This window comes from Penicillium subrubescens (genome assembly GCF_028828155.1).
Source record: "Penicillium subrubescens strain IBT 31985 chromosome Unknown utg000002l_segment0_segment0, whole genome shotgun sequence".
Taxonomy (NCBI): Eukaryota; Fungi; Ascomycota; class Eurotiomycetes; order Eurotiales; family Aspergillaceae; genus Penicillium; species Penicillium subrubescens.
This window is the reverse complement of record NW_026643152.1, coordinates 3,891,468-3,905,653: the sequence shown is the minus strand read 5'-3', so window position 1 is coordinate 3,905,653 and position 14,186 is coordinate 3,891,468. Positions and strand designations below refer to the sequence as shown.

Below are 14,186 nucleotides of genomic sequence, written 5' to 3'. Positions count from 1 at the left end.
TACCGATTTACACATTCCCGTTTTGGCGCCTTGCTTATAGGGCGCGGGGAGCTCCGATGGCTGGCTACTTAAATCAATTTAGTTAACAGCTCCAATTTCGGACTCGGATGATCGGATCGGCCTGCTTATATGTTCCGAGTCAAGCTCGATCTCGAACTTGGCCGTTCTCGAAAAGCCAAATTCAAATGCGGCGATTTTTCCGATACGATTCGAGAGGTTCTGACACTTATAATAAAAAGAAAATGAACAGTTGTCGTTCTGGAAGGTGTTTTCTTGAGCAGATGACACCACCATGCACCATGTCATCTCGCTTACTCCCATATATTTGTGCACTGATGCCAAGGATTAGGCTTGGCTAAACGAAATCCCGGCCCGAAGGCAGAGCGCATGGCTGCTAAATTAGGACAAGAACCTGGAGCATCGATATGTTACAATATTTGCAAATCAAATCACGTATATTCCACTGGAAAATTCCAATTCTTTGGTCGAGGTTTAAGATATGTAAAATGCCTCTTTTTCTTTCAGTAGGAGTTTAGTATGCACGGAACAACTTGCCTGCATCAATGAAGTCCTCTGTGGTCAGTAGATCCAGAGCACAACACTGGTTAGCAGCCCAGGTTATACCGGAACTAAGCTGTTTTTCCATGATCCTTACATTTCATCCAAGATGACTGGATCTAGAACTGACAAGCCTCTTGAAATCTGACTGACTTTGGCTCTTCACCTAGCACCTTGTTCAAAATTAATCTTCAAACATCAGCAGCTGGAAGGTGCAAGGATTCATTTAGCAATTGGATAGTTGGAGAAAGGCGAGTCACAACCGATCGACCATATCGGGCCGACGCGGCTCGGCCCATCTCCCCGTCGTTTCCTAAAATGGCGTCCTTCCAGTAGTATCTCCGACCACACAGTCGAGGACAGATCAGTCTTTACACCCTACAATACATCAGCTAGTACAAGTGTATAAGCGCACATTGTTTAATGCTCATGGTCAAACGGAGCACTGTCAAGGATATTTAATTAGCAAGCTATCAAGGGGTTTTCATTGCTAGATGAGAGATCAGGAAACATGCCGAGTGCTTTTCCCATGCATCAGACTAATTTTTTGCAAGATGACCTCTACAATTGTTTATTCCTATCCGGAATACTACTCAAAATTGCTTTTATGTATGTAAATCCAAGTAGAATGTCAGTGTAACATATTCATATTCCAAATTCTATCCTTTAGACGGCGTTTTGAGGTGACTGACTCGCTTGCATGACCAGGTCGCTTATCGATCACTCTAGCGGTGATTGTCAGATATCATAGAAATCAGTACACTTGAAAACAAGAATACCCTGGCTCGGGAGTGAAAGACGAAGTGATTAATAATAATGCAAGTGTACGAAGATAAGATCGAGGATTTACTAGACACAAGGTATGTATCTCGATCGATGCTTCCCGCACAAAATTCTTCAATCCGGGGAATTTGGCTTTGGGAATGATTGAAATATTGTTACCGATCCTAAGATCCTGCAACAACCCTGATCTAGTGCCTCTGTAAAGGACCTGGTGACATCTGAACTTGTCACTGGCATGCACATTGACTGCTACCCTGACACTCCAGGATGTCTTTTTTGCCTGAAGCCTTCTCAACTCCGAGTTCGAACCATGTCCACGAATGATCGAATGTACCATGATGCTCACGATAGTCACTGAAGCCCTGATTATGACTCCATAGAGCAATTTTGATCTCTCTGACCGGTCCTCGGATTGGGTCTGACGTTAAATATGGGAGATAATCCTTGCAGTCTTTCTCCATGACAGATGCCGTTTTTCCTTTCTTGACTCGGGATATTTGCCAATACTTGGCATAATCAAGAACCTTCGATATGAATTGTCGTGGAAGCGACCGAGGCACTAGATTTTGAGAATCCAGAAAACCATGAAAATATCTCGCTCTTCCCTGGGCTGGAAGGATTGCTTGGAGTCAGACTCTTGAGAAAGACCAGAAATAGCACCGGCTTCTTCCAGTAGCTGCATTGATGCATAGTTCTAATATTGGACGGCTAGGTCTAGAGCAGTTCGTCCTTCAGTGTCTTTTGCCCCTAAAGATGCCTGGTGGAAAATCAACAGAGCAATTATTTCCTGATTGTTCTCAGCCACTGCATCGTGAAGGGGCGTGCAGCCGTCATTTGCCTGTAAATTGACTTCAGCACGGGCTCCAAGAAGTAGCTTCGCGACGTTGGTTGGGTGTTTGGTCGCTAGATGAAGTGCAGAGCGGCCGTCCTCGCACCGGGACTCAACACTAGCTCGAGCATCCAGAAGTATGCTGACCATCTCTGCTGCACCTGGAGACATAACAGCACGTCTGAAGAAGAGATGTTCTCGGTCTATATCCTGACGAAGTTGCATAAGTGTTTGCAATGCAGCGTAAGCAACATAAACAAGAGATAAGGTGGGCGCGTGTCGTAAATGCCACCACCAATTCCGAGCGGAATACTCTAAAAAGGGATAGCGAGCCATGTAAGCTTCAAATCTGATGATCATTCCAGACTTTGAGCGAACTATCTCGGTCTGGCCACTTTCGACACTGAATGGAAGGGACCCCAAGTTATCGTAGCAGAGGTAGGTGAGGCACGTTGCCGCTAAAACTTCATGTGACTTTGATGAATCGTATTGAAAAAGCGGCAAGTTCTCATTCTTCTTTTCCTACCATGTATTCTTTCAAAGAGTAATGAACGAGGGTGACTATATCGGGCCCGCTGCTCACGGAATGAGCGGTCACCAATGATCCGCAATAGTGAATTATCATTTCTTGGATTTGGTCATCAGGAGTCAAAGCTGTACTTTTCAATATTTGGTCGCCCGCCTTGACTTTCATTGCAGAGCCTCTCTTGGAGAGACAAAGGTGTTCTCGAAAAAGTACCAAACGCAGTAAGTCTCTCGATATCGGACTGTTGCCAAGTCGGTGTGACAGAGTTTGTAGATTTTGGTAGTAGAGCTCATCCAAGTCCTTTGGTGGATGGTGAGATATTGCGACTCGTCAAACTGAGGATTTCGCTGTAGCTCCTCAATCATAAGAGCCACCTAGAGAAACGTGCCATTTGTCTTCGACTGGAGCATCGAGATAATCTCAGCAAGTATGAACGTATCATAGATGCCTAGGTCAGCTACTCTCCTCTCGATGAACTGATTGATATCTGACTTAGTGTCGCCCTCGGAAATTTCAAGTCGAATCAGATTCTCTGGAATAGCCTTCTGAAGCGCCCGTACACTTCCTTGGAGTGGCCGGCTAAACACCAGAAGCTTGGCTAACTGTGAGATAGTTGAAAATTTGTGATAAAGCTTGGCTTGTTCCTGAGTTTCGCACTCGTCAAAGTCATCGATCACCAGGACAACGTCCTTTTCTCTCGAAAGTATGACACCCAGGACTTCTATAAGAACCGTTCCGCTAATCATTTGTCGTCTATCTTTGATAGACTTCACTTCACGCAATCGAGCTTGGTCCTGGCTGAGGAGCTGCCAACACCAATTCCGGAGTATGTCGAGGAAGCTTCGCTTATTAGCATCTTGCGCATCACAATAGAAATAGGCCAGTCTCTGACTAGACTTCAGGGAATCAATCGCCTTGGTTGCTAGCGGTGTCTTGCCACTTCCTGCCGGTCCAGTCACCCAAAGCAATGGATAGTGACCCTTCGTTTGAGAGGAGGTCATCCAGCCCAGGAGCTGGTCTTTCTGTAGAATCCACTCACACGATCCAGAGGCAAGCGAGTCGAGGAACCGTGCAAAAACGTCGTCGAATGAATTGGTCTAAGCCAGACTGTAACATCATAAAATGCTGGCGCTCGCTATGATCCGTTGGTTTCATCAACCCCGCAAACTCCTGTGGTAGATCCGCAACCGCAGCGCTCAAGTCTTCAACAAGTGACTGTGTATCTAGTGCAGATCGATGAATCTCGCGAGTGATCTCGTGATTCTGCAGTCCCAGTCTAATAATCATTGCCTTGAGAGGTATATCGATCCGTCGCCGAAGCTCATCGACTTCCTTTTTAACGAAGACTTCATAATGTACCTTCACCGGTATGTCCTTCAAGTTTCTCCACCAGTCACTATCGGTTTGTTTGCCAAGGTGTTTTTCGAAGTTCTTGTGCAGTCTCTGTTGGAAATCGTCGATTGATTCGAGCAGAGGACCTGCCCGACGGAGCTCGTCCTTGTCGTTTGGGAGCTTTTGGAGGACATCTGCAAGCGAGTTCAAGTATGAGACTTCTTGTCAATGGTATTTGGATCTTGCGCCTCTTCGTAGATTACGGTGGAGCCCCGGCCCCACACTACTTTACGAGCCCCAGGGCTCATCCAAACTTAGATTCCTCATAGCTTCAATATCATTCAAGTTTCCTGCTACTGCTTCACATTAAGAGCGCCACCGGTCTCCTTTAGTGCATCGGCTACATTCACTAGTAGCTTGGTGGCAGTTAGAATGTCGCCCACAGACCAACCAAAAGACATCTCTCTCAGTTCATTGACATGAGATGTACAATCTAGCAAGGGAAAAGATAAGCAGTCTCTGGTAGTAAGCTCAAAATATTGCCCTCTAGAATGTCAGTCGAAAGAACTCAACAAGATTGAATATGTCAGGCTTGTTGATAAGAAAGAACTCGAAGTAAAGAAGGGATTCAGACGCAGGGTATTTTGGGTGCCAGGTGTGAGGCTCAACACCGTCGCCCAAAGCGCCTAGGTGAGTTTAGGGTGAGTGCCGCTTTAGCGTTGCGCGACCAGGGTGAGATAGGGGGAGTACGCAATAATGGACAGGGTGATAGCGGGTGATTATCACGCTCCGTCGCGCCTCGCACCTAGGCTCAGATCGTTATTGGTTAATTACAACCTAGCTGAAACTGCGGCCTCTTAGTACATCCATGTACCATCGAACCCCAACCCGTGATTGGCTAAATCAACGGCAAAGCTGATTTTAGTTTCACCTTGGGCCAAAGTGGTGTTCTTAGTGTTTAGCGTTGTATTTTCTTGCGGCTCAATCGGCTGCACCACACTCCTACGGGAGATGGCGAGCGTGTTTCGTCTTCACTGCTGCTGCTTTCAGTCGACAAGTATTCGGTGTAGATGTATCTGATTTACTACGGCCGTGAGAGCGGGTGTTGTGTATTTTCGGATCTCGATTTCAGTGCACGAGCCATAGCAAAGAAGTTTACGTGCAAGCAAGCGAGCTAAACCAATACAATAGGACATGACGATATTCATTTTATTCGACACAATAGAAAAATAGCTCAATTTCCCACGAGGTTAAAAGCACGCATACTTAATCTGGGCAGAGTACATCGTGTATTTTTCGGGTTCCCTAATCACTCCCTCCAGACCATAATCCCTCTCTCATAAAGACCTGTTACCAAGCCTATCCCGTACGCATTGTCTCGTACAGATGTGGAACTTGATCCGAACTCACCAGCAGTCCTATAAAGAGTTTTTATACCATCTGCTTCGGTCCACTCAATCACCCAACTCGGAGCACTCATAGTGTGACACTCGCTCACATCGTCAGGAAGTCTTTCTAAACATTGAGTCCGTTCTTTCACCATCCTTCCCAGAGTTGGTGGATGAGGATGACCACTGATTAGCAGTTTGCCCTTTTGGTCGAATGATATGTTGTCTGGCATCATCGGGACTCTGACCGTCTCTGTTAACTCGAGAGTCTTGTCCGACCTGATAGTGTAGAGTTGAAATTGACAGGAGCTCGTCGCTGCCACTGCGAGCATGGAGGCGTTGAGAAGTGTGATGCCATTAGGATATGGCATTTTGACAACAGATCTGACCGAAGCAGATGTACCATTGTGCAGATGAACGTAGACAATGTTTCCTAATGGAATTGCGCCATAGGTCTCAACCTTAGCTAACACTCGGTCCTTCTCAATGCGAAAGTAATGGTCATTGCTAACGAAAAATTCGTGCTCATTCAGAGCGCTGACAGAGTTCGGCGTCTTGATGAGCGGGTCGATGATCGTCATAGTATGTCTGGCCACTGGTTGGTCTGAGGTAGTGTCCAGATTAAATATTTCAATTCGCGCACCCGCAAAGTGATGATTGACAACGATGAGAGTAGAACTGGTCTCATGAAACTCGATGCCGAGCGGATGAAATTTGGACTCGTCGGCAAAATTCTCAAGCTCAATCCGAAAGAGTCCATGGGCACTGGGATGTTTTCGCACATCATACCGGTAGAGATAGAGTCCTCCAGATCGGACTGTGCTTTGATTCTTTGAGAAAGTTCCAAGAACAGTGTTCCATTGATCTCTTCCTGGGTCACAGCTCAATATCGCAGCCCCTTGCTTTTCAATCATCACCATGTCTTCGCAATTCCTCAACTCATCGCGGAACTTGATTTCATATATGGAAAATGCCTTAACCTCCGCTAAATTTCCAGGTGCATTTGATCTAAGGACGGAAAGAGCCCATAGACGACCAGAGAAATAGGGGTATGTGGCTGCCATGAAAATTGCTAGCTTTGTTCAGTCTCCTGTTAGCCTGTCAAATTAATCAAGTGGCGCAAGGAGATTACTGCGATTGAGTTGTCCTAGACCTTACCAGAAACGCTTTCAGCAAATGACCAGGTAGGTAGCTCATGTTTTCAATTTTTCTCTTATTTTGTAATAAGGGCGTTAGTCAATGACAACATTGACTGGAACTAGCAGATTTAATAACAGGTTCGAAAATGATCAAGTTGGAAAGAGATGTGTTTGTGCTGATGGATTAAAGTACAGGAGATACGCTTTTATAACGTAGAAATTAATGGGGTGGACTACTGCGCAGACTAGTCAGATGCAAGCACCTAACTAATTAGGAATTTAAAGGGGTAGACTGAGTAAGCGTAAAATTTAAATTTTGTGGGAAAAAAGCGAACAAAACCAATACCCGCTGCATACGACTGATCCCAAAAATTATCAATGGGCCCCTCTACATCTATACTCCCCGGCTGATGCCAGCATAGACTAAGCCATAATGTGATGGCATATTATCTCTGCTATAGAACATCAACAGATGAAAATCGCATACGACTTAAAATATCATAATCACATTCACCATAGACCAAATTCCCCAACTAAAAGCTTCATGATCAAAACAGGATAGTTGTGCTACCAATAGGATCCAGAACAACACGCAGTAGCCCCTCGTTCCTCAGATAATTTTCAACCCAATCTCGGTCAGAACACGTTACTATCTTTCTTTTAGTTTCTCGATGGCGATGGTTCCCCGGACTTCTTTCAATTCGCTTTTCTCTCCAGCGTCATTCCACAAATGGCCGTATGAGCGGATGAAAAAGCGACGGAACAGGATAATGAGGCCGGCGGTGTACAGACTGCCAAAGTAAACGCAAATAGATTGGCCTTTCGTTTGTAAGCAAAGGAAAATCACGATATTGTCTTCTGGGGCTAGTCCGATGCGACGGGCGTCTTGGAAATCAGCCTGGGATTGGACACTCGATGATGGATCCGCATAAGAAGGCTTCAGATACTCGATATCCTGAGAGACCGGCAAGCGAAACTCAATGAGATAGCTGCAAACACCAATGCTTCACCAACGAAGAATATAAATCGAGGATAAATACTGATGTTTATGTTTGTATGTACCCTACGTAAAGGTGTAGAATATGATAGATGGATCAGATGAAAAGATATTTAAAGAGTGGGAACTTAGCCATGTGGCCAATACAACGGATTATGTAACATGAGATCAAAGAATTTAGAGCACTGCGCTCGAAGATATACCCAGTTTAGTAAAAAGAGCGAAGTGCATCGAATACACATGGATGCGCGATAGTCACATGACTACATCTGCACATGACTAGATCTGGGCAGGGAATAAAGTCGAAAATACTGCTTAGCAAACCATACCGCGCACCAATTGGATATCAACCAGTCGGAATTGCTATGAAGCCCCTAACTACTGTATTAGTCATTATTATGCCCACATAACTAACTAATTAAATTGCCAGATAGGGGCTTGTTAGAAATTCAGACTTGTTGACATCCAATTGGTGCGCACCATGATTTACTAAGTAGTATTTCCGTCCAAGTTAAAGATCAATCAGCATGATGCCTTATAAACCAGGCTTCCAAATTTAAACTTTTTTCACTCCACTGGACCACAGATACGGAGTACAATGCTTGAGAATCACAACTTCAAAGATTCCTTCCCCGATTCAACAGTCTAACCACTTACTGATGGATTTTACAGGCTCACCAAAGGATCACCTTTTTCTTTAGCCCAAGTGAAAGCTCAGGCTGGAGTCTCCAGGGCTAGTTCTGCCCTTGCCCTAAAGTGTCGCGTGTTGCGCAACTCGCTGCGTAATGTGGCAGCCTCCCTCGGCCCGCTAACAGCCACCGCGGGGCTCTCAAACGGTGTTCGCGATCCACACGTAACGCGATGACGCCGCGGTCTGGACTATTTGATACCCATTTTGGTAATTTTTGAGACTATGTCAACCAATCAGTGGGACTCACGGCCAACTAGGCCAGTCCATCCGCCGTCAGACACCTTCAGCCCAGTGGAGCGTCCACAAGCAACTATGAGGCGATTCTGGCACTATCGACGACACGATAGGTCAACACGAAAATCCGATCTGGGCGTCTAGCCCTAACCCAATTCTCTCTGGGACCACTTTGAACAAAGCCACAGCCCTCAGGTCCTCCAATGGACTCATGTCTCTAGTTAAGCCCAGGAACCACATGGTTTTTGCAATGCTTCTAGATGTGAAATTGACCAATCCATGGATCTGGTGCGCTTTTTTGGGATGCTGGTGCGCGTTTCAGATGTCTTGAGGGCTAGGTCCTGCGTCGAGGAACACTCCACCATGGAGGATAAAGACCAAGGGGCCTCGTCGCTGAGGTCCCTTGTTGATTCTTTCGTTTTACAACCTGTCAATCACTCTTTCAACCTCCACACTCACTTTCTCTCATTATCACTCTTTCCGAGGCTGTGCCTCTATACAATCCTTTGTGATATCCAACTTCAGTATCTGTAGATCAGATACCGTCCTCCAATCTACTTCGGACCTTTTCATATCCTCGTCGATCCTTCCAGATCTCGCCAATTCAATCAATTCTATTCTTTCAGTCTGCTCAAAATGGCATTCCTCAAGAAGCTCACTCTTTTCGCCGCTATCGCCTCCTTGGCCACGGCTCTTCCCCACGGTATTCGTCCCACGGCCACCGTGACTCTCACCCCAGTTGATACCGCGACTATCACTGCTACTGCAACCGCAACTGCAGCTGCAACCGCTTCCGCCGCTGTTACTTCTACCACCGCTGCAACTACTAGCACTAGCACTAGCACTAGCAGCTCCGGCAACGGCATCAACATCGTCAACAACCTCAACCAAACCGTCTACCTATGGTCCACCTCCGACACCAGCAGTGACATGCAAACCCTGAGCGCCGGTGGAGGCACTTACACCGAGCAATGGCGCACCAACTCCGACGGCGGCGGTATCTCCATCAAGATGGCCACCACTACCAGCGAGAGCAGCGTCCTCCAGTTCGAGTACACCAAGAGCGATAATACTCTCTGGTGGGATCTGTCGTCTATCAACCTCGATTCAGACTCGGAGTTCATTTCTTCTGGCTTTGCTGTCACTACCGATGACTCGAGCTGCTCGACTGCGTCGTGTGCGGCTGATGATACTGATTGTGCTGATTCGTATCAGAACCCTGATGATGTGGACACTCGTAGCTGCTCGTCGTCTGCGGCGTTTACTATGACTATTGGTTAGTCATGTATCCTGTGTGTGTACGTGTTTGATCTGTTTGCGTGAGTGGAGGAGGTAGATCCCATGTTTCATTTAAGCTTTTATAAGGTTTTTCACTCAGGAACAAAGACTGTGTTTCTATATAGACTCGATATTTTTTCCACATTCAGTATAGAAGTTTGACGTTCTGAGAAAGAAAACCGTCAACGTTTTAAGAAAAAGTTCTGTTTTATCCTGTCACTCTTTCTTACTTGAATTGAACATGTGAAAAAAGTATGTACATGGAAATGTAGCCTCCCTAGCGAAGGAAGAAGATAAAATACAACTCAAAGACCAGACACACCAAATTATGTGCCTATGACGTCTCCACAACAAGCTCTCCTCAAAGTTGGAGGATGCAATAAATTAGTACACGGGAACCTTGAAGGCAGGGAACTCATAGGTCCAGCTCTCAATCGACTTCTTGTCGTAGACACAGTCGAAGGTAGAGTTGCTGCGCCACAGAGGGCGAGAAGGCCACTGGCACAGCATCTGAGTCTCGCCCTCATAGTCACCGGAAGACACAGTAGCGTTCAGACGGGAGGGCTTAACACCGTTCTCAACCCAGTTGATCATAATCTCCATGTTGTCCTCGGGGTAGGGGCCAGGCTGCAGGGAGTTGGTTCCGCAGTGGGCCGCACCGGGGACCAGGTAGAACTGGTACCAGTCCTGCAGCTTGGTGAGAGCCTGCTTCTCGGTGGCGTCGGGGTACATGATGGAGCGGACGGACTGCCAGTAGTGCACGGAAGAGGCGGCGGGGACAGAGGGGTCTGACTCGCCGTGGTAGTGCAGTAGCTTGCCGCCGGAGGATTGGAAGGGAGTTAGGTCGGGAAGAGTGGTCTGCAGGCTGTCCATGTAGCGGACCATAGCGGTATTCATCCACTCAACCAGAGTGTCGTAGGTAATGCCATCAAGGTCGGACAGGTTGTCTAGGTCCAGGAGCTGGACGAACTTGGTCACGAACTCGCCGCCGGTTGAGGGGATGTCCAACTCCCACTTCTGGGTGCTGTTATTCCACTCGGTCTCGGCATCGGTGAACTCGGAGCCAATCTGCCACGAGAGGTAAGCGCGCTCGCCCTTGGTGTTGTGTAGGCCGTCTACGATGGCCTGCGCGACGGCAACGGCTTCGGCAGAGACAGTTCCGCTCTGGACGGGCTGGTAGCTGGTCTGGCTGCCCGCGGCCTGACGCTTAACCTTGCTGCTGAATCCGAAGCCCAGAGAAGTACTGGTCTCAGCGGCACAGTAGTACTCCTCGCCGATGACGGAAGACATGTTAAAGTGCAGTTTGCACAGGTCAGTACGAGAGATGACACCGTCAGTACGGCCATCGAGAGGGTCACAAGCCTTGATAGTCGCGTTGACAATCTTGGCAAGTTCGCAGGGAGGAGGGTAGTAGTCCAGGGTCTTCTCAACCTCGGCGGAGAAAACGTGGTTAACCTGCTGTTGACCGTAACGGAAAGCAGGAGCACCGGTGATCACACCGTCGTACTCCTCGCCGTAACGCTGCACCTGGCTCATCCCCTCACGGCCACCATCGGAGCATCCCTCGTAATAGGTGTAGACCTTCGAGCTCGATGAAAGGCCGTAGAAACCCTTGGTAAAGTACTTTCCAAGCTGAGTCATCTCACCCAGGGCCTGGTAGCCGAACATGTAGGTCGCATCCCAGTTGATGGAGCCATTTCCGTACAGTACAACGTCGTCATAGCTGACACTGTTCAAAGCATCGTATCCAGCAGAGGTAGCACCACCAGCGGCACCGTACTCCAGACCGCCTGTGGCATCAGTGCTCAGAGAATAGCCGCCGCCGCCAGCGACGTAGAAGCGCTTCTTGAAGTCGGAGGGCTCTGGGAGGGCGTATTTGACAACGACGGTGTCACCCTTGCCGGGATGAGTGTATGTAAGCGTCACATTGCAGTAGCTGTAAGTCTCGCTGATAGTGCTAGTCATGCCACCGCCTGTGGTAGCATTATAGACAGCGGCGGCAGTGGAAGAGGAAGGAATAAGGTTGATGCCAAGCAAAGTGCCATTGGGTGGCAGAGCAGACTTGACGTTGGACAATGTGCATACATCGGCGAGAGACTTGGCACTGGCAGCCGCGGCAAAGGCCGCGACAGATGCGCCTGACTGAAGACGCATGTCGAAAGAAATCCAAAGAGTGGAAATATATTACACAGTTGAGCGTGTGGAGGTTTGGAAGACAAGATAGGATGAGAGCAATCTGCGGAAGAGTGGAAGAGTATGAGGCCTCATTTATAAGAACAATAAAGCGAATGTATGGGAGCGGTAATGTTTCCCGTTTAAGGACTGAGGGTTCCCAGGTCAGACGCTGATTCCCCGGATAGATTGAACTAAAACCCTGAGACAATCGTCTGTATGAGGCCCTACGTCATACCCAAGCCCCAATCGACCAGGCGCGTCGTCATCCTGTGACGAGCCAGACGGCCCAGCCATTCCAAAGAAAGCAGGCGTTTGAAATAGAGGCAGCAATCATTGTCACAGAGACCGAATCAGACGGATGGCGCGTCTGCAGCTCTGGTTATGCCGATGTTAGTCCGTGAAAATAAGGTAACAAGGTACTGCGAAGGTCCATATTCAGGATCTTTGGCCAATAAGAAACGCAAGCTGGAATATGCAAGTGGAGTCGTCGATGCCCCTGATGATATACAGGCTCCGACTTTAACGGTGGAGACGGAGAGCCAGCCAGGGGGTTCTGACTTCTGAGAACAGATATGACTTGTGTGGCGGTTAAAATCTTGTCCGACGGGGCTGAAGATGCTGGAGATGCTGAAGATCTGCAGAAGCTGGCTCCACTTTCGTGCCCAGTCAACTTCTCCAGTCCAGTCAAGGATGAAGTTGGTAGGGCTGAGTGGGTCGCTCCATAATAACCTTCGTGCCCCGTCCTGTAGGAAGGCCCGACAGTAGGGAGACCGCGTCAGTGTCAGGACTACTGTAGTTCTGTCGTTGTGGCTCAGGTTTGTCCGAGGAAGACCCTCGTGGACCGAAGATCAAACTTACTCAGGTACCTTTGGCCGATGCTGGTATCTCCGAGTCCGATCTTTTGTTGTCCCTGAACATGGACAGATTAAAGACCGACAGGCTCCCAAAAGCCTTCTGGAAAGGGGGCTTAGGCAGGTCAAGATCCCCAGACTTGCAAATGATGTGTTTAAATTAAGCCACGCAAATCATCAGGGGCTTCGATCAAGGTGGAAACGGACAAATATGTGGGAAACCGGACGCCAGATGCCTCCTGCGGAATTGAAATTATCCGACCCGCCATGAGCTGGCGTCAGCTTCTATCTATCTGCCTGTTTAACCTGCTCAGCATACGGTTTCAACAACATTCGTCAACCTACCTTACACCTTCCTGATCGTTTCAAGGCCCTCTGAAAGCTAGAGATCTGGCAAGACATTTCCATACTGGCGATGCCTGAAGGGAAGCTACTACTGGCACGACATCTGCGCCTCCATGTGCGAGGTGCAGAGCAAAGTGTACTGCATATCTCCAGATTAGATCGATAATAGCGACTACGTACACAGCTGCAAGCGCCCATGACCCATGCAGAACTCCTTGACATGGTTTTCTGAAAGAAATATATTGAGCCAACTGCAATTTGCACGGACAAGCGGAGATTCGTTGGCATCGGCTACATTGACAGAAGACAAGCCTCATAACGCCACTGGCTGATGAAAATGCGGGGAGTTCATGTTGGTTTATGCGAGGAGCTCTATATGCTCGAAGAAGGCACGGCCTGAACACATCCTGGGAGCCTACGTAGCGGCGAATTCTATAGAATGAGAGAGAACAAGTGACAAGATATATTGAATTTCTATTCAAATTAGTCAAACATTTAGTTCTATGGTTGTTTTCACGGCAAACCTGCTTGTGAGGAAGACGCACATTCAATCGCCTAGAATACACCCGGTCATATGATCACGGATTCACATTTGCCTGATCTAATCGAAGCTAAAACATTAATAAAGATCTCTTGAAAAAACCTGGGATAAAGGCCTTAGTCACCAAGAAATGCATTGAATGTACCTTTCACATCTTGTTTCAGAAACGCCTACAAGTTGAAATGCGCTCAATATCTCATAGAATATCCCACACTTCTTGGAGCACAACGTCATCCCCACGGTGTATATTTGGTTGAGAACCAGCTATACGTAGACTAATCTTTATTCCCTGAATCCCCGCTTCAGATTTACCAAGTCAACCACGCTATTAGGGCAAGATTGACTACTAGCATGGAGGAGACACTAGAGGCAAGCCTAAAGCAATGAATCGTCTGAGATAACCACTAGTCTCGCTCTCTGCCCGGATCTAGAATTCCCCACGACTCATCTACTTAAATCATTTGATAATTTACAAGACAGATTATAGTCATCTTTATCAACAACGTACATTGTGACGGC

The 14,186-nt window shown here is 47.6% G+C and overlaps 5 protein-coding genes across 5 annotated transcripts; 1 reads left to right on the top strand and 4 right to left on the bottom strand.

Moving 5' to 3' along the window:
* Positions 1-1,568: 1,568 nt before the first annotated feature.
* N7473_002789 (uncharacterized protein) lies at positions 1,569-2,031 on the bottom strand (the record flags this gene model as incomplete). The annotated part of the gene is made up of 2 exons (XM_057148729.1): positions 1,569-1,900; positions 1,977-2,031. 2 exons carry the CDS (start codon positions 2,029-2,031, stop codon positions 1,569-1,571), a joined length of 387 nt encoding a protein of 128 aa, XP_057012383.1.
* A 1,039-nt stretch (positions 2,032-3,070) lies between these two features.
* On the bottom strand, positions 3,071-4,355 carry N7473_002788 (uncharacterized protein; the record flags this gene model as incomplete). Its single annotated transcript, XM_057148728.1, is given in 3 exon segments — positions 3,071-3,718; positions 3,738-4,249; positions 4,343-4,355. 3 exon segments carry the CDS (start codon positions 4,353-4,355, stop codon positions 3,071-3,073), a joined length of 1,173 nt encoding a protein of 390 aa, XP_057012382.1.
* Positions 4,356-5,387: 1,032 nt separating this feature from the next.
* N7473_002787 (paraoxonase) lies at positions 5,388-6,336 on the bottom strand (the record flags this gene model as incomplete). The annotated part of the gene is given in 2 exon segments (XM_057148727.1): positions 5,388-5,446; positions 5,466-6,336. 2 exon segments carry the CDS (start codon positions 6,334-6,336, stop codon positions 5,388-5,390), a joined length of 930 nt encoding a protein of 309 aa, XP_057012381.1.
* Positions 6,337-9,113: 2,777 nt separating this feature from the next.
* On the top strand, positions 9,114-9,758 carry N7473_002786 (Secreted thaumatin-like protein calA; the record flags this gene model as incomplete). Its single annotated transcript, XM_057148726.1, has 1 exon — positions 9,114-9,758. The coding sequence occupies one exon, from the start codon at positions 9,114-9,116 to the stop codon at positions 9,756-9,758; it is 645 nt and encodes a 214-aa protein (XP_057012380.1).
* Positions 9,759-10,139: 381 nt separating this feature from the next.
* On the bottom strand, positions 10,140-11,909 carry N7473_002785 (putative tannase; the record flags this gene model as incomplete). The annotated part of the gene is made up of 1 exon (XM_057148725.1): positions 10,140-11,909. The coding sequence occupies one exon, from the start codon at positions 11,907-11,909 to the stop codon at positions 10,140-10,142; it is 1,770 nt and encodes a 589-aa protein (XP_057012379.1).
* Between the last annotated feature and the right edge of the window lie 2,277 nt (positions 11,910-14,186).